Source organism: Microtus oregoni, unplaced genomic scaffold (genome assembly GCF_018167655.1).
Source record: "Microtus oregoni isolate MIOR12 unplaced genomic scaffold, Mior012 000011F_ref0000422, whole genome shotgun sequence".
In the NCBI taxonomy this organism is placed as follows: domain Eukaryota; kingdom Metazoa; phylum Chordata; class Mammalia; order Rodentia; family Cricetidae; genus Microtus; species Microtus oregoni.
In genome coordinates, this window is record NW_024543070.1 from 44,931,271 (window position 1) to 44,951,082 (window position 19,812).

At 47.3% G+C, this 19,812-nt stretch overlaps 1 protein-coding gene across 2 annotated transcripts in view; it reads right to left on the bottom strand.

Annotated features, from left to right (window-relative positions):
* Positions 1–19,812, bottom strand: part of LOC121453545 (aminopeptidase O-like) — a 226,130-nt gene that overhangs the window by 80,860 nt on the left and 125,458 nt on the right. For both annotated transcript variants that reach the window (XR_005975027.1, XM_041660416.1), the window contains exons 7-10: positions 18,788–18,890; positions 18,216–18,323; positions 10,229–10,272; positions 2,510–2,570 (exon numbers count right to left, since the gene is read on the bottom strand). Coding sequence is in view for 1 of the 2 variants with exons in the window: in XM_041660416.1 (XP_041516350.1) it covers positions 2,510–2,570; positions 10,229–10,272; positions 18,216–18,323; positions 18,788–18,890 (316 nt within the window). In the remaining variant the exon portion in view is untranslated. The remainder of the gene's footprint in view (positions 1–2,509; positions 2,571–10,228; positions 10,273–18,215; positions 18,324–18,787; positions 18,891–19,812) is intronic.

Below are 19,812 nucleotides of genomic sequence, written 5' to 3' on the forward strand. Positions count from 1 at the left end.
AGCCCTGAGTTCCACCTCCTGCATCTCAAAACCAAACAAAAAAAGGAAGAGAGAGGACAAAATAATACTTATAGATTCTGAATAATGGCTGCAAAGATGTATACCAAAGTGTTTTCTCTGGACGCCAACCACAGTGGTACACATTTGGAACCTCAGAACTCAGAAGATACTGACAGGGGGGTGGGGCAGCCTCAGCTGTGACAAAGTCCAAGGCCAGCATGGACTACATCAGACCCTGCCTCAAAGATCACAGCAAAGAAAAATAAAAGTCACCTCTGGGCCATTTTAATTTCCGTATTTACAAGCTTTTTATATTCTAAAATAGATTTGCAATGTTTTCATAGAGAAACTATCATAAAAGGCAACATGACTGAGAACACAGACAAGTTCAGTCTCTGCCAAGCCAAACGTTACAGGGCTGAGGTATTCTTTAAGGAGGTGGGCTCCAGCTCTTTTGTCTCTGTGGGTCTCATGCCTGCTTCTGCTGCTCCTGAAGCTATGTCCACTTATTTTCTTTATGATTTTTCCATTCAGCACAGCAGTAAAGGAAGGTTGAGGCAGACCTTCCTGAGAAGACAAAAAGCCTCTGTAGCCTGTGGGATGGAAACCTCCTAACAGAACATGGGCCTCTGTCATCAGAGAATTCAAATGCCGGGGGACAGAAATTCCGAAGAGAACAAAGAGCAGGGAGCTTGCTGGGTGGTGCTGCCACTCCAGGGCCGGCATGCTAGTAACTTCATATCATAATGACGGCATAAAGAACAAGCTGTCCCATTCACTGTGCACTCCTGCCACCACAGGGTCTCAGGGGAAACAAAAAGAAACATACAAGGGGTGTGAAAGGGGCTGAGGGCAGGTAGATCACCGGCAGCCGGGGAAGAGGGTGATGAAAAGACGCTCCTGTGATCACTCACCAGCCAAACCTAGGCACCAAATCAAGCCTGATTCTGTCTGCTGCGGTTGTTTCTCCTCAACAGCTGAGCACTCGGGGAGAAGCCAGTGGGCCTGAAAGATCAGCTATAGTCAGTGAGCCTCATTGCACCTGGCTGTGTTGACAGCAGGTTTCACTGGTTCAAGGTAGAAAGTCTGTCTATGCTAGGCTGTCGCTAACGCAACTAGAACTTTGGAAGAAAAGGTTCAGCTCAGAGGCAAATCTCACTCTTTCTTATTCCTTTCCACAGTTTGTAAGAAGCAACCTCCCCTGCGGCTCTTAAGAGGAGGGTCAGCCCAGGATCCTACTCCAACTGGGGCAGCCTGCTTCTGAGCATGCACTGCTCAGGGCGCAGGACTCTCCTTCCCTCCTGGCTAGCAGATGCAAACAGGGGCCCTGTTCCAGAGCAGGGAGCTGGGGAGTGGCCGAGCTTCCAACCACACCAAGAATGTCTAGGAGCCTTCTACAGCCTGGCTTAGGCCCACGAAGCAAACTCCACAGAGACTGCCAGAAACGCCCCCCTCCCCCCCCCAAAACACTGCAGGGCAAGGCTGGTTCTCAGTGAGTCATCTTGTTTGGAAGTCACAGGCTCTCAATACATTCCTGACTTTAAAGTGCTACCTTCCAGGCCCCAAGCGGCCTCACCTCTCCAGTTTTGTTTAGTTTTCATTTCTTTTTTGGTTCCCAGAGAGATGGAACCAAACAAGTAGCTGAGCAGGCAGCATCCATTTCTGAACTGAAGGCAGTGCCTTCCAGTGAGCTAGTGGTGAGGCTTCTCCTTGTTTGAAGGTTACTCAACACCCCCCACCGCATTTCATGGGTCACAGACATTCATTGACACTCAGACATTCCAGAGTAAAAGCTCAAGTAAGCAGCCACAGAACTAGAAATAAGCAGGTCACAGGGGCTGGCTTGCCTGAACACCGGGCCAAATTTTCACTGCCAGAGGGGTCTGTCCACAGTCACCAAAGCCTACTACAATAGTAAGCCTGGTCCTTAGCCCAGCACTCTACCTAGGGAGGAGCCGGGATTACCCAAAAGATTCTGGAACCATGGACCTGGGAGATAAGTAGCCCCTTCTGCTCTAAGTTAGGTGTTCCCACAGGGCAGGTAAAGATTCTCTCTACCCATGACCTGAAAGAGGGGTGGAGGGAACCGAGTCTGGGTCCCCAAGACAAAGCAATGACTAAATGGGCAGAGAAGCAGCCTGATGCAGGCCCTTACGTATCCTAGAGAGGAAGCTGAAAGGCAGGTGTCAGAAGGAAAACAACCACCCCAGTCAGGTAAGAGCTGTGGCTAACCAGACCACCTGTTTGGCTATACCCAAGGCAGAACCCAAGGCCAGCTGCTTAACCTGCTGCAGGTATTAAACTGTTGCTTGGAGACTCCACCCAAAATACCCAGCATGCTCTGGATGACAATGCAGTGGCCACTGTCACATCCACTGACACCCCACAGTACTCAAGTCTGTGGCTTCCGGGGCCCAGCACGTTCATAGGCATATTAAAAGCATCACTGCCTGGGCTGAAAGTGTAGCAGCAAGCTTCACTCTGTCCCTAAAAGAGTTATCTCAGATACCTTAGGTATTCCGGAACATTCAAGCCAATCACGGATGATGTTCTCAACAGTCAGGCCGAGCCTTCAGAAACAAAGCAAGAACCGAATGGTTAGAAACACATCAGAGCTCACATAACCAGGACACGGTGCAGTACTCAGGCAGAGGAGATGCTCTCTGGCTGGTGGTGTGGGAAGGGACCCATGTCAGGGTAACCTCTCCGGGAAACAGGACACAGAACAGGGAACTGAAGAGTCACAGGCACACAGTGACAGGTACTTTCAATGCTTTGGGGGAAACTTTAGAGGGAAGCAATGTTCCTAGAATACATGGAGCCTGTCACCTGCTCGAGGTGAGGCAAGTGTGGTAACATGTCTGTGAACTGACAGTAACACGAGCTACAAGAACAGGGCACTCTGTGCTCAGAGGACTTGTCTGCTTTCCAGAAGAACCACATCAAATCTCTCTGGACGATATTATGAATGCTTGTTACATTGGCTGAAACGGCTTTGCTTTCTTGCTTTGCCGACTTCACTGGCCTGTAGAAATCACCAAATATCTGGCCTTCCTTCAGCAATGCAAGGAAGGTTTGTTTACAGCAAATCCACCTCCCTTCATCCCCTTCCAGACAATTCCTGCTCATGCCCAGTATCTGCTCACTGGCCCCTGCAGCCTGCCTCCTTGGGTTACCATGGTCACAGTGTCTAGCACACTTGGGACTGACTGGTTTGGTTACATCACTTTTCCTGTCTCTCTGAAGGACGGAAGCTCTCCAGCTGCCAATCCCAGCACTCACCATGCTCCTGGTAGGGAAGCAGGTTTCTCTGGAGATACTTATATTTGAATGAATGAAAACACATTGGGCCCAGGAGTTGGTTCTGCAGTTGCAGCCTCAACTGTTCAAGCCTGATTACCAGAGTTCCATCCTAGAACCCACATACAAAGCTAGATGTGGCGGCATGCCATCTGTAATCCCAGAACTCCTATCACAGGAAGGGAAGTGGAGACAGGACAATTGCCTTGAAATTTGTGGGCCAGCTGGCAGAAAACAAGAGAGACCCTGCTTTAGCACAGTGGAAGTTAATAAAGGACTCTCAGCTGTCATCTGGCAGCCACACAAGAACACATGAGCACACATGCACATATATAAACTTAAACCCCAAGAACCCCCCCCCCACACACACACACAATTTCCTACTGACAACAGAAGTTGTAGAAATACACAGTCTAATAGAAGGCTAAGTGTAGTCCACGCGGGCTTTTGGTCAGAAATCAGTTTCCAATGGGCTGGGGAAACAGCATCTACTAGGGAAGAAACACGGGGAGAAGAAATGCAGGGAGAAGGTCTGGATTTCTACAACCACTGTTTCTCTATGGGACCAGTGAGCAGAAGATGGAGAGAGAACCTGAGAAGACAGAGACAGTACCTCTTCAGGTCTTCCTGGTCTTCAGAATCAGTGGAATTTCTTAGCACACCTCATAAGAAAGCTGCGTGTTGCCGTCACTGGGCCTTTTCATCACTTGCTACCATTTAATAGTTTCAATCCAGTGCAAACAACCAAGTGCCCTGTAAATGTTGGGCTCAGAGACATGTGAAGGGAGGAGGCCGCTCCCCAGAGCGTCTTCAGGATCACTATCCTTCCTGAGTATGGGAGAAGGCCTGGAGATACTGACCAGAAGGACTAGGATGGTGGGTCTGGATGGCCACTCAGGAAAAACACCACAGGAGGTCCCAGAAAACAGGTCCCTGGATCCTCTATCAAGCCTGGCAATCTCAAAGCCCAGAGCTGCTCAGGATAAGAACAGGAAACGGACCCCTGTATTAAAGACACTGTGTCCCAGGGGCAAGTCAATGGTAGGAAAGATGGGGACAAACAGCCTTTGTCTCAGGCAAGAGCAGGCCTTCAACTGAGTCATCTCACTTCATGTGCAAAGAGAAATCAGTCTTATCTGCCAGCCTCACACATTTCAAGGGAGAATTAACAACAACAACAATAACAATGTAATAATAAACATTATTTCCTTGGATGCAGGTAGGAAGTGCCCTTCACTGGCTCCGATCTAGCCAAACTTTTATGGGTTACACCTCTGACATCATCTCAGTGACCCTTAGGAAAGGCAAAGCCAGAGGCACCTCTAAAGCTGGCCATGCTGTACCTGGCATCCAGGAAAACAGGTTCATAGCATATGAGGAGAGAGAGGGCTGCGCTCAAAAAGCTTAGAAGTAGCAGGGATGAGCAAAGGGTCTGACACAGGAGATGACGGAGAACTCAGAAATGGGGATCACATATTGCCAAAAGGCAGCATCGAAGGGGTGACTTAACTGCCATTTTTGAAAGATGGCAGACAGCTGTTGGGCATCACCACAGAGGAGGGAATGCCCAGACACAAACGCCATTTCCTCTGTGGAATTTCCACGGCAAGACCCTTCTTTCAGGGGCACGGGGAGAGGCTGGGCAGTAAAGAGGGAGAAAGGAGGCCCTGGGCTGAGTCCTCAGGTGAGAATGCTGAACACCAGGCAAACATCTGCATGAGATAAGGCCCTGGTGGAGCTCTCATGTCCAGCAGCTCAGGTGAAAACATCCAGGGATGGAGCTGTCTCAGAGGAACAGATGACGGATGCCTCAGAGAACAGCAGCAGCTAGTCCGTGTGTGGTACGGACGACCATCCCCTGGCTCAGGGAGGATACGGGGGCTTGGGACACCAGAACAACATCCAGAGAGGGTCTGAACAGGAGGCAACACTTGAGCGTGAAGTTGGGGCAGCTGCATTGTCCTGCATGCTGGGGCAGGGCCACTGGAAATGGAGGTAGATAGAGGAAGAAGACCCAAATTCCTGTCCCACAGAGACAAGGTAAAGATAAGGCTTGGCCTAGCCAGTAGCACCCAGGATGAGGTGCGAAGAGACCACCATGGCTACAAAACAAGGCTGGAGGCAGGAGACCACATGGCAGGCTGATTAGCAGGTATGTGTGCATGTATGCATACATGTGCTTACTTTGGAGACAAGGTGTGGCACAGGATGGCCTCAAACCCAGTATCCTTCTACCTCAGTCCCTTGAGTGCATGGCTATCACCCAATACCAAGGGCACGGAGTGACAGGGAAGGATATAGAGGGACTAAAGATGGAGGGTGGACTCTGGACTCCATCGATCCCTGCAAGACAATGTTTTACAGAAAGCATGTGACTACCCTGTACCCCTCTGTGGCCAACTCTGAGGTTTGTTCACTGACAAGCAGTGAAGCAGATACTATTGCCATGTTCAGTATCTGCTCACAGTGCAGAGGCACTAAAACAGAACACAAGAACATCTTAAAGCACTGCCAAGCGAAGGCACAGAAGTAGCAGCTGCTATGTAGGAGGGCAGACAAGATCTCACCTGAACCTTAGAGAAACAGCATGGAGAGATGAACAAGATTCTGAGAGGTTGGGAAACTTATCTATGGCCACGCAGATGGTACTTGAAGAGCTGGGATTCAAATTTACCAAGCCCCCGCTTTCCTTCCCAGGCTAAGCTTGGGCCTCATGGTGAACCACTTTCTGCAGTGGTCTAGACACGCCCACAGAGGTGGGGCCTGTGGCATCGTGGCCAACACAGCTTTCCCTTCTCCCTAACCTTTCTGATGCTAAGCAGTCTACTTCCTGCTGTGGTGACCCTGCTTGCCAGCACTCCGATTTTATTTCTGAAGAGATGGAGAGGCCCTTTCAGGGCAGAGATGTGAGGACACAAGAATTTCCTAGGCTACATTCAGGAGCAAAACTGTTCTCCCTTAACCAGGGGAGCTTGGATTTTCAGATCACTTTTTGGAAAGATATGACACATCTTATAACCAAGACCACTTTGGTCCTTACAGTTGCTGTGTCAAGTGGGGGGCAACTGTTTGTGCAGGTGTTGAATCTATAGCCTAGGTGGACTCTGGTCAAAGTAAGTGCTGTCAGGGGGATTTCTAAGGCCCTGGTGTCAGTGCAGAGATCACTAGGCCTGTCTGGGGGACTGTGGAATAACATGTTAGACCACAAGAAGATGCATGGATTAACATTCCCACTCTCAAAAGCAACCAAGCAAAGCCAAGCTTGAGTTGCTGTAGGTGGCCTCATCTCCAAGGAAAGGGAGCCACCATATAAAAAATGCCCAATTTTCTGGGAAGAAATAGACCACATGCTTTCTGTTGTTCTGACCATTACTACAGACACGGTGCAGCGCTAAGCGGATAGCTGCTGTGCAGCGCTAAGCGGATAGCTGCTGTCACAGTCAGACTCACAGTGTCTAAGCCAGGAGTGTGTTGTCCCTGTGAGGGCTCATGGTTTTAACAATCACAGCAGACAAGCAGGGGCATTTCCATGTAGCTAGGACCCAGGAAATACAGGAAATGACCCTTCTGCGTGTCTTATCGCTATGGAAATTGACTTTGTCAAGACAGTTAATAGGACATAGACTCTAGGCTAAATGCCCTTCCTATCCCCTAGCCTACCAGGTACTAAGAGCAGCAGGCAGTTCTGCCCACTGGCTGCTTGCTTGTGTGAGCCACACTTCACAGGGCAGCTTGGAGTTTAAGTGGGTTATCTCCACACCGTCTAGGCTCTAAATGTGGTCACATCTAGTTAAGGGAACAGAACATGCTCATATCTGTAACACGATACTGCCTGGAAGAGAAAGCTGAGTTTTGAGCCTAGAAAGTGATCTTTCCATGGTGTGGAAGTGAACAGATATAAGCGCAGCTTGTAGGAGGATGGGCTGCGCACACCTGGATGTGCTTGCTGTTGTGGTGAGGATGCGCAGCGACTGTACTTGTGCCTGCGCCTATCGGCTGGCTGGACATGGCGTGAGATGCTGCTATCATTTTTGGCTCTTGCCTTCAGCCTCCTGGGATTCGAACACTCACACCCTGCCGTTCTTCCCACAGCCCAGCACACAGTCACATCAGCCTCGCATAGCAAACGCCAGGCCTCAGCAACTTTGAAAGTATAGGTGTTAGACAGAAAAGGCACAGTTTAGATGGAAATGCCTTTGTTTTAGAATACAACTTACAATCCATATCAGTTTTTATATATGGATAAGTTCGCTTTTCAACCCCTTCTCTCCACGTGGAAGCTTTCCACGGTGTTGCTCATTTTCTTGATCAAAACAAGGCATCTGTGCTCAGACAGCTAATCAAGACTGCTGACGAGGCAGGGAAGTGAGTGCTCCTTGCTCCGTGGGGGAGGAAGAACACGGGGTTTAAACAAACACATGAACATACATGCACAAACACCATAACTGATGGGCAAGAATTAATCAGCAGCTATGGCTGACACCTGGACCCAGGAGCCAAGGCTGCTGGACCAACTATTCCCTAGATGGCATAGCTTTTTGGCAGGGGGTAGATGGTGTGCCTGTCTGGATGGCCTCCTGAGCATGTCACTTTGTCCTTATCTCCCTCCCCTCCATACTGATTCCAGGGACGAGAAGCTGCCCACTGCACTTTAGCTCAGGGTCCAAGAAAAGCCACGCACCTGACTGGTTTCTCTATTCAGATTCACAACTAATCAGCCATTTATAACTGTGGCACCTCTCAGTCAACCCATGGCTCTGTTCCCTGCTTCACAGCCCACTGCCATTGTACCCATCACTGAAATAGCCCCAGCTCTCAAGAGTTCTTGACTCAAATTCTCTAGTGATCGCTAATGAATTTCTGGCTTTTAGCTTTCTCCATTCCCCCTCCATCCCCCTCCCCCACACAGACACAGACATTCCCCAAGGCTGTAGCAGGCTCTGCCTTGGGTCTCATTTCAAGTTGAATGCTGATGAGTTGCTGTCTGTGGCCCCAGGACCAAGAACCTCACAGAGCCCTTCATACACGGATTCTAATGCCCTGTCCTGGAGATTAAAATGACCCACGTTTTTGGTGGTTGACTGGGATCTCTCTGAAGGCTGGCACTGGATTTATTCTCCTGTCTACAGGAGATGCACCACAGAGAGCGCTAATACGTTGGGGCAGGGCAGCAGCGCAGAGGCGGCATGACATTGACGTACTGGCCACTGTGACTGGCAAAGCCTTGCCTGCTCAGCATGGCTCAAGTGCCGAACAGATGTGCCAAAGGATCAGTTTGCAAACTGGGGCCAAAGATTAGAGGCCCCAGGGGGTAGATGTGCAGTCTTTGGAGGCCCACATAAAATTAGTACAATATGCTGCATAGGTAATAGAGCAAACCATCTGTTTGAATAGGCAAACTAGATTTTGAGATTAGTTAGCCAGCAAGAAGATGCTTAAATTTGAAAATATACTCCGATATACTTGGTGAAGTAGGCTTGCTGTAGGCAAGAGATTATTTAAACATTTGAGGAGAATTTTTAATAAGACTTAAGCCTGCTGGGCAAAGCACGATCCCACTGGGAAAGGTGCCCATCAAAGGGATTCAGTGGCTGTTGGTGGGGCATAGATGCTGGTCTAATCTCCACAGCTACAACAAAAGTCTCTTTGTGGGTCCAGCGTGTTGCCTCAGTACATATCCACAACAATAAAATCCAGGCCCTCAGAGCCAGGGGGCTCAGGGCATCCAAATGAACTCCATACTGCATCATGGAGATTAAAAGTAAGACATATCTCCCAGACTAAAAGTGCACTGTGCGTCTCACTGGAAACTGCTGTCTCTGCCCTAAGAACTCTGCCCCGAAGGAATGCACTTTGGTGACCAACAGAAGAAGAAGCACACCACATCTATAAATTAATTTCTCCTCTCTCCCTCCCTCGCTCCCTCCCTCCCCACTGCTCTGCTGTATGTCCTAAAGAAGGGTCTCTATACCCTACCAGAGAACCTGAGCTAGTGTCCTGATGGCAGGTATAAAAGAAAAGAACATTGGCCCTGTAGTACAGTGGTCAGACACATGCCTAGCATATGTGAGTCTGTGAGCTTAATTAACATCCAGTTATGAGGGGAAATATATAAATCTTCCAGGTTTACTCTTGAATAATGAATAACCACATCAGAAGTGACATTTGCAGAAGACTCAGCACCTGTGCTGGGTGGTTTTATGTTAACTTGACACAAGCTAGAGTCATCTGAGAAAAGGAAACTTCAATTGAGAAAATGTTTCCATAAGATCGGACTGTAGGCAAACCTGTACGGCAGTTTTTTTCAGTTAGTGATTGATGGGGGGTGGTGCCATCCCTGGGCTGGTAGTGGGGAGCAAGCCAGTAAGCAGCACCCTCCATGGCTTCTGCATCAGCTCCTGCCTCCAGGTTCCTGGTGGGCATGTCTACAGGAGACTGTCTTGACCACCTTGATTGATGTGGGACGAGCTGATTTGAACGCTGGTGGCAGCATTCCCTGGTTTGGGGCTCTGGACTGTGTAAAAGAGGGTAGCTGGATACTAAGCATTATGTTTAGCATTCTTTCTGCCCTCAACTATGGATGTGATGCGACCATCCGCCTGAAGCTCCTGCTGTAGGTGGTCCAGGGTAGCAGTCCCTGACCTTCTCATCAGAGCGACCACTCTGCTGCGGAGTCCTCTTCTCCATCCGTAGCCCCAGAGTGCCCTTGGCTAGCTTTCCATTCCACATCTAAGGCCTGGGGCTGTGCATGCTGCCCTGACTCCAGCCTGTCTTCTGGTCAAACTGTGACTCCATGAGCTGCACTGGGTTCCTTTATGCAGAGAGGAAATCTCAACTGTCTTAGGTTCCAACAACAGGTTAAACGATGGTAGGGTCTTTTCAACATTAAATGTGAAATGGGGCTCTTAATTCCTATATTGGTCCTCACCTTTTGTCTTCTGGAATGCTCTCCAACAGAATTTGAAGGAAATCCTGAAATAAGAAGAAAGCAAACCATGAAAGCGGTCTACCAGTAACTGCCCAACCCTGCCAGCAACCAAGCATCGACTGTTTCCATCTCGGGTCTGGTCACACATAAAAGAACTGACCCCTCACTTTCCCACTCTCTTGCCATGAGGTCTTTCTCCACTTCTTGAGGCCCACAACTAACACGGAGCTCTGGAAAGAGGCCAAACTTAACAGAACAAAACCCAGCTGAGTGACAGAGACGGCCCAGTCTGATACTCCGTCCCTTCTCCTCTCCTGCGTCTGTGCAGTCACGGGACATCTAGGAGTTTGCCTCTGTGACAGTGCCATGTCATGACTTACACCTTTTCCCAAACCACTTTCTTTTATTGTGGAAATTTTCAAATGAAAAGCGAAGTCAAATAATTAACTACTCTGTTTAAATTACCCGAGCTAACCTGCCTTGCCCTATCCTTCCTTCCTGTCTTCTGAACTGTTAAGACATCCTGAATATTACATAATGTCATCCATAAATGCTTTGTAAACCTCTCTAAAATAAAAGTACTCTGGTGGGAATAACCACAATGTCATAGACCTAAAAGTTCCAATAGCAAGCTCGTTTGTATTTAATTTATACTTTTATTGCAGCCCCCTTTCCCAGTCCTACAATCCTGGAATCCTCACTGGGTCTTACCCAGTGTCGTCAGATAAAGGACTGTTAGTTAAATTGGGAGGATAAATACACTAAAAATGATCGTTTATTTAAAGTTAAGACTTAACAAGGCTTTTCTGCTCTGTCTTTTTATTTGCTGAATGCAAACCCCAGTGTAAACTTCTCACCATCTGAGTATCAGGTGGGGTGGACACAAAAGGAGAAAAAGGCAGGACGAAGCATAACATTTTGCTATTTAATTATATTAAACAGCAAATAGCATCTCTATTTGGAGGGTTTTTTTAATTTTCATTTTTCTCCTTTTTTAATACAGAGTCTCTTGCTATGTTAACATTTCATGGTTTTCTTTTAATGCAGTAATCTATAAAATTTTGCTTTTTTGTTTTTCTGGATTTGTACAGTCACTTTGGTTTTTGAGGCAGTTTCTCAACTTATAGCCCATGTTGATCCTCCAGGTTCAGCCCCCTGATGGCTGGGATCACATAGAGACATGAGCCACACCACCTGGCTCTCCTTGAAGATTTAACAAAGAGAAAATAAACTTTAGAGACACACACGATAGCCCATGCCTGTAATCCTAGTACTCAGGAGGCAGAGGTGAGAGAACTCGTTGGAGCCTGAGGTTAGCCATGTGAATCACTGCTTTATAGAAAGTACAGTATTCATGTATGAAATTCACAGAAAAAAATACATTTAACAAGTTAAAAGGTGCTCTTTCGGGTGAACGTCCAAGTGAGCACACACGACTGTAGCAGGGGATGGGAGAAGCAGTCCAGACCTATGCAGAACAGCATACTGACGGGTGTGCGGACGGGTACATGGCAGGGTGAACGGCAGGGTGTATGGACGGGTACACGGCAGGGTGCACGGCAGGGTGAACGGACGGGTGAACGGCAGGGTGAACCTTTTCCATCATCACACTGCGTCCAGCCATCGCAGCATGAGCAAAGCCAGCCCAGCCTGTGGACTTATGGGGGCTCCGTCTGTCCAGAGGGGAAGGCTCCTCAATAAAGGAGCTACTGACAGATTTCCCTCACACCACTGTGACTGACACCCTAACACAGACAACTTAACAGAGCAGAGATTACTTTGGCTCACAATTTTTGAGGCCTATTATGGCATGGTGGCCGGAAGGGCTCCAACAGCGGTACCCTCTTCACATGGTACAGAGGAAGAGGCAGGAAGCAGGGGCTGGAGCCAGAAGAGCTATGGTATGTAAGGCCCACTCCTCGCTGGAGCCTACTTCTGACAGCCAGGCCCTGCCTAGAACGGGTCCCACAACCCCGGAAAGCACTGAAAGCATTGCCACCTCTTGGAGACCAGTGTTCAAGCACACAGACCTGGGGATGAATGTAGGGACATGGCGGTGGGCGATAGGAGGCTGCAGGCCTGGACTCTTTACTACCCAGGCCTAACCCTGGACATAGAGAAAAACCATGCAAGCACTTCACGTCTACTGGGCCTTGCTTGAGAGTCTTAAAGTCATTATTTTTATTATTTTAAAGGTTACTGGAACTAAGGAAATAGGCTAGCAGTATTCAGCTATTATTTTAAAAAATGTTTTTAAAATGTTGCATTAGAAATTTATTTATTATGATTTAGCTAATAGATCGTTTTGTAAATCACTATAATAGTGGATCGCTGCTTATTGACAAGATTTTTGGTTTTTGATTCTTAAAAAATCCAAGAACTATAACTATGCAATTATAACTCTAATTATAACTTCTTACTAATTTTACCCCATTATGTCTGTATAGTACCTACAAACTTATCTCCCATATTCCTAGTAATTTATGTTCAATTATGTGGCACGGGAGGGGGGAGGGGAGAATGACATTAACTTAATAACAAGGGGGAAGAATTTAATTGCTTGAGAAGCAGGAAATTCAGAGTTAACCTTAATTCTACCCTTTCACATTTTCAAGTTACAACTGGCTTCACAGCCCCTCCCCTTTTGATAGACTGTAAGCACAGGCATCTGGAATTCTGGGTGGATCCGGGTAATGAAGAAGGTCCCTGTGCAAACCTCCCCCTCCTCCTTCTTATTTTAAGAAAGATGGTGTCCTGGCTCCTAGGAGGTTACCATTCTGGAACATCTGTTGAATCCCGCCTCCAAGCTTGGATTGGCAGGCAGCTCAGCAGCTAGCTGAAGGCTGCCAACCAATGCCTGAGATATACAGATCAAACAAGATGTCCCCTGAGATTTATGATGTGGTTTCTACACTCACTGTCTTGTGCTCCACCCTACTGGAGACACTTGCTTCTCATTTGAAGCCTCTAAAGTGCCTGTGACCAGAATGGGCTCAGTTGGTTCCTCTTACTCCCGCCCTTAAAGACCCAGGCTTTCCTGCATCCTCTTTAGGCTGTCATGGCTCTGTCCAACCCAGGCCCGCTGAGTCGGAAAGAAGTGTCCCTCAGGAAGATGTGTTCCCTCACCATCTCCTCCCTTCTCTCTGGTGCACTCAGAGTTCTGAGAAGGAAATTGGGCACTGACTAGACAAAGAGCTCTGACAACACCCGGGTGGGGGGGGCAATGTGTCACCTTTGTGGTATGCCTGAAACAAAGGAAAACCAAAAGGAAAAGCAAAGGTACTGTTTCCCAGCAAGCCGGGGAGTGCAGTCTTGGAGGCTAAGTTGTCAGCTCCTACTTTCCTGATACACTGTATGCTAATCAGATCAGTCCCAGACCACTTGTTTTAACACCTAACAACACTAAATTAGCCATTCCAAGTTTTAAAAAACAAGCTCCAATTCCGTCTAGTGGTTAATCTGGCGATTAATTTGTAGATCTAGTGAAAGCATTCACTAAAATGTAGGTGTATGTAGATTCTACCAGATCAACTGCTCCTAGATTAAGAATGACACAGGAATAGTGGTTCTGTGAGGAGTTTTAGGAATAATCACAGTGGTCATGGTCATGGCCTGGAAAGAAGAAAAGGCAACGACGTGGGACTAAGAAGTGAGCCTACGGGGATGGTCACTGTGATCCTGGAAAGAGGACGTCAGGAGGGGCCCAGAAGGCAAATAATACTGAAATACTGCAGAGGGTAGAGGTCAAAGGGGAGGGGAAGTCGAGGAAAAAAATAACTGGGTGTTGGGTAAGTGAAGACACAATCCACACAATTCCTACAAATTATTTAACTAGGTATCGGGGTAAGTGAAGGCACAATCCACACAATTCCTACAAATTATTTAACTAGGTACTGGGTAAGTGAAGGCACAATCCACAAAATTCATACACATTATTTAACTAGGTACCGGGTAAGTGAAGGCACAATCCACAAAATTCATACACATTATTTAACTAGGTACCGGGTAAGTGAAGACACAATCCACACAATTCCTACAAATTATTTAACTAGGTATCGGGGTAAGTGAAGGCACAATCCACATAATTCATACAAATTATTTTAATTAAAAAAAAAGCATGCCCAACAGCTTCCAAATAAGGACAGGGAGACAGCTTCCTGGCATAGATTTCAAAGAGGGGAATTAGGCAAAGGACATATGATTCTGCTAGTTTCTAGGTGACAAGCTGCACCTCCCCCACGCTCAGGCTTAGAAGCCGGGGAGCTGGTAAACTGTCCAAATCCCACAAATTCTCAAATACCTACACATTTACCTTTCTTCTTTCCTAGCTACCGGAGGGCCTGGAGCATTTGCTGGAGAGATGCAGAAGTATGGAAAATAAACCACTGAGGGCAGCTAGGTGAGCTGTGAACTCCTCCAAAGTGCCCAGATGGCATCCTGATCTGGAAGAGCAGCCGAGACACTACAGGTACAATGGACATGAGAACCTGGGCAGGGAGAGGTAGCAGCGTTTCAGGGGAGGGAAGTCAAATCCAGTGTAACTACTGCAGCTCTAGGCCACAGCTTCACCCATAATATCCCATCAGACGGTAGCTTAGAGGGGCTGAAAAACAAGTCTTAGGTGAGCTGGGAAAGGAGGCAAAGATAATATTCCAGTGCACACACAAGACTAAATAAAGGGTCAGGGCAGTGCTACCCATGCCGAAAGGGAAGCATCAGTGAGAATGAGCACAAATCACACGAAGAGAGGGGCAGAGAGAAGCTAAAAGAAAAGGAACTCAGCTCTGAAGAAAGCATAACCCAAGGAGCACGGAACAAATGTCTCACCAGGAAAACAAACAAAAAACAGCAACAATAACCAAAAATGAAAGGCCAAAGACAAGACAACAAAATGAAAAGAGATTCTAATCCCGGGAAAGAAAACTAAGGACCGTAATAATACCATTTCAGGAACAATAATCTTTTCAAAGAACAAAGCAACGAGCACTGATGAAAATGACGTTAAGTGTGAGGGATGCAGTTTAACTGGGTGAGAGCTTGTCTGTCATAAACCCTGTGACCAGGTGTGGTGATGCTGCAGGCCTGCAATTCCAGCCCTTGAGAGGTGGAGGCAGATCAGACCAAGGTTGTCTCAGCGCCGTTAGGAGTTTGAGACCAGCCTGGGTTAACTATCTCAAAAGAAAAAGAAAAAAAGGGCTAATAATGAAGAGCTGCTTGAGAGAAAAATGGGATAAAGAAGAGGAAGATGAAAGTGATTATCTAATAATGTATGTGCCCCAGAAAGAAGACATAACAGAAAACTCAGAATCTTACAAGGGGAAAAGAATGAGACCAAAGATGAGTTGAACTCAAGCGTGGTAAAGCAGGCCTGTACTTCTAGGAGGCTGAGGCAAGAAGAGCTCAAATTCAAAGCTAGCCTGGGCTACACAGCAAGCTCTTTTCTCAAAACACAAGACAAAATAAAACATACTTTGTTAGGCTGTGGTGGCCTACGCCTTTCATCCTCACACTCAGGAGGCAAAGGCGGGAGATCTCTGTGAGTTCGAGCCAGTCTGGACTACAGAGAGTGTTCCAGGACAGCCAGAGCTACACAGAGAGACCTCGTCTCGAAAAACAACCAACCAACCAACCAACCAACCAACCACAAAACAAAATGAAAACAAAGCATACTTAAGATAATTTGTTTTTTAGAATAGAATCTAAGACTATTCTAAGTGCTTTCCAGGGAGAAGGAATAATGGAAGATCGTGCACACCAGGAAGATCGTGCACACCAGGGCAAGCAAGATGGCTCAGCAGGGAAGAAGCTCAGAGTAGAAGGGGAGAACAGACTCCACAAGAGTCCACTGCACTCCATGTCTTTACAGGGCACACCCAACACACACTGTCTCTCTCTCTCCCTCAGTTTAGTAAAACAATTCTTTGAAACAATCGTGCATACACATTCCCTTTTAGTTAAATCACTGAATTCAAAGATAAAAATTTCTTCTGCCGTCTACATGATATAAACAGGGAAACACAGGCAACTTTCGAAAGTTTCTCAGCAGTGATGAATCAAGAAGGCAGTTGAGCAATATCTATCGAGTTCCAAGGAATAAAGATGTGGCCCAGGAATGTGTAAACCTAGCTATTTTGTGATTTAAACACAGACAGGAGACATGCATTCCCAAGCAGGAAAAACTCTGAAACCACACAGCCTGGGAAGCTGCAACTTGAACATCAATTTGATAATGAAATTGAGCCAACAAAGAGCTGAATCAAAATAAAATATTCATGAGTCTAGAAGCATGGGTAAGTGGTGGCAAATACTAAATCCTTTATGCTGGCAAAGCAAACCTCAGCAAGTAACAGTAAGAGCTAAAAATGTGAGGATTGGGGAGATAACAGAAGCATAGTGCTGCTTGTTTCCTCTTTAAAAACCAACCAACCAACCAACCAACCAACCAACACATCGATTCTGCTTTTGGCTTTTTTTCATTCTGACTCTGGCCAGCCCGGAACTTGCTCTGTAGCCAGGCTGGACGGAGACTAAGGGACTACAGCAGTGCACCTCCTCTTCCCCAGGAACAAGCGAGATGGGAAGTCACACTTGGAATCACAGTACCACATCTGCAGAGATGCGTCTCACCAGAATCACCTAGCAAAAGCTTTCTCTCTCACACTGTAATGAACCCAGAATGCTCATTTCAGTTTCCCTTCCCCTAAACTTGGGTGAATGAATCTTAAAAACACATACAAGCCAGGAGGCAGGACAAACAGAGTCAAGGCTAGCCTGGACTACAGCATAACACCTTGTCTCAAAGAGCAAACAAAGCAAAATAAGAAAAAGCAGAAGCCAACAAAAGTTGGCAAGCACACAGGGAATCAGCGAGAATGGAGAAGCAGGCAATCCTGCAGAACAGAGTAGGTTCTAGAAATGCTGATCAAAGACTGAGAAGCCATCTTGAGGACCCGAGTACAGCTCTCCAGCACCCATGTAATAAGCCAGTGTAGACGGAATGCTGCAGATACACGCCTATTGCTGGGGCAGAACAGTGGGCGGGGCTCCACCCCACCAAGCTGTACAGTACAATGGCAAGTTTTATTTTACGTATATTTTACTATAAAATCTGAGCAAAATGTAAATTTTCAAAAGGCATGCAGGCCCCTGAGCTGGCTAGGTGATGGCTCTTGATGCTTAAGCCTTATGACTTAAGTTCAGTCCTGAGACCCACATGGGGAAAGGAGAGAGCGTGTTGCTCTCTGACCTAAACATACATACACATACACTCACACACTAAATAAAACAATGAAAGAATGCTATTCAACAGAGTAAAATGGCAAAACCACTTAAGTCAAAGGGTTTTTGCTGCTGTTTTGGGCATTGTTTGTTTTGGTGTGTGTTACGTGTGTGTGTTGTGTGCAAATGTGTGTAAGTGAGCATGCCTGCACGTGAGGAGGCCATAGTGTTTGGCGTCCTCCTTTAACACAGTCACCTTTCTGCCCTGGAGATGGGTTTTTGTCTTTGGAGTGTGGGTTTCATTTTTCTCTGCTGGACTTGTGGCCAGCAGGTCCCAGTGATTCCCCTGCCTCAGTGCTATGTTACAAGTGTGCATGGGACCAGAGTGCTGCGTGGGTGCTGGGAATTGAACTCTTGTTTTCATGCTTGCACGTAAGTACTCTGAGCTGCTGGCCAGGGCGACTCTGAGGTGGCAGCACCAAAAGGAGACAGCTTGTCCGGATGACTCCAGCAGGACCGTTTGGTTTCATGAGCTCACTCAGTCTGCAACTACTGACATGATGGCAAACAGCTGGGGGCTACAGCAGGTCCCTATGCTGCCAGGAGCTCACCTGCTCCAAGCATCCACCTTTGAGTCTACATCAATAACCTACTTCTCCCCATCAATATAACTGTAAATCCCACCCTTTCCAGTGCTGATGTCCTCTAACCCCCAGATGCTTCAGCCTCCCAGCTGTGTGCAGTGAGTTCACTGGGATCTCATGCATACCTGTGAAAGGATCAACTGCCCATGAAACAGGTGTACAAATTTTCTTAAAAACGAAAAGTAAGTTTCCTTTCCAAGTGTTCTGGCTAGGAATCGGAGAAGGAAGTAGCCCTGGGAGAAAAAAGAAGACAGACAATAAGCTGGCTTCAGGGGTCATCGCAGAATTGCTTACATCAATCAGTGCCATGCACTTGTGCATCCGGAACATGCTGCCTTCTCCTGCTCAGGTGAGTGGGCCTGGAAATGCAGAGTGGACGTCAGAGCCACCCAGCTCGGGCTCTACAGGACAGGAGAGGCCCAGAGCTTTCCCACCCCAGGTCCAAGTGCCACCTGCTTTAGTCTCTCCTTGTCTGCAGCAGGGAACTGGGCTTCCTCAGGCTGAGCCTTGTGAACACAGCCTTGTTTAGAGGCTTTTAGAGTGCTGACCTGTGAGTACCCAGTCTGGGCTCCCTGAGACACCATTACAGAGGTGGAGACCCTTTATCCTGCCCCAGCCACGTTCCTCATCCTGCTCAGCTCTATGGCCTCAGGAGTGCTGTTCTGTAACAAATGGCCACAGCCATCAGCGTGCTTACCTTTAAGTAATGAACCTGCATGAAGCCCTTCTCTGGGTTGAGTCCATGCTTGACAACGGACGCGCCTGAAGAGCTCACATGGCCAGTGTCCTCTTTGTTGGGTCTAGAACAACACAGTGATCACGTGTCTCAGTACAGTGCTTTCATGCCCAACTGGAACATCACCTCTCATCTCTTATTTTCAAGCTTGTGCGGCTGTGCCTTCCTTCAGGTCAGTAGTTCCAGGTATAACTGAAAACAGTTTACATTGCAAACACACACACACTCAGCAAGAAGGATTTACACTCAGTCTGGCAAACTGAGGCCAGTTATTGGCAATACTTTAAGGCACCTTATCCAAGATGAAAGCCTGCCAGTCCCTCCAGGAATCTTAAGCTCCAATATGAATTATTTATCAGTGCAAACCCTTTCTTGGTGAGGAAGCTGAGCTGTGAAGTGCAGTAGCAAATGTACCTCACTTGGTAAAGTGTGTGTGCATGTGTGTGTGTACGCGCATGTGTGCATGTGTGCACATGTGCGTGTGCGCGTGCATGTGAATGTGTGCGCGCGTGTGTGTGCGCGTTTGTTAAATGTAGAGAGGCCTAATGTTTTCATCTCAAGAGCTACATTTAATAATTAAGAATCCCTTAGGACACATATGCATCCTGAATCCACTTGACAAACACAAAAACAAGCACAGAATAGGTCCTAAGAAGCTCTTGATTTGGGGACAGGTGGGGACATTTGGGATGATATACTCATTTCATACATGAGGTCTGTACCCAGGGTGTGATGCTTTGCTGAGGGCTTGTGGTGTCATGTAAAATAAACCAGTGTCTCATTATCCAGCAGGGTATGTTCCACCGCAAGCTCAGCTTTAAGGCTTCTCCTCCTCCTTTTTCTTTAACTTCCCTATGCTGAAACGTACCAGATCCTCTGAGGCTCTTCACATGGTGAGACCTCAAGAACAGCTAAGAGCAAACTAAGTGACAGAAGAAATGTGTAGCTTTCTGGGCCTCCTGGACAAATGCTGCAGAATGTGTTAG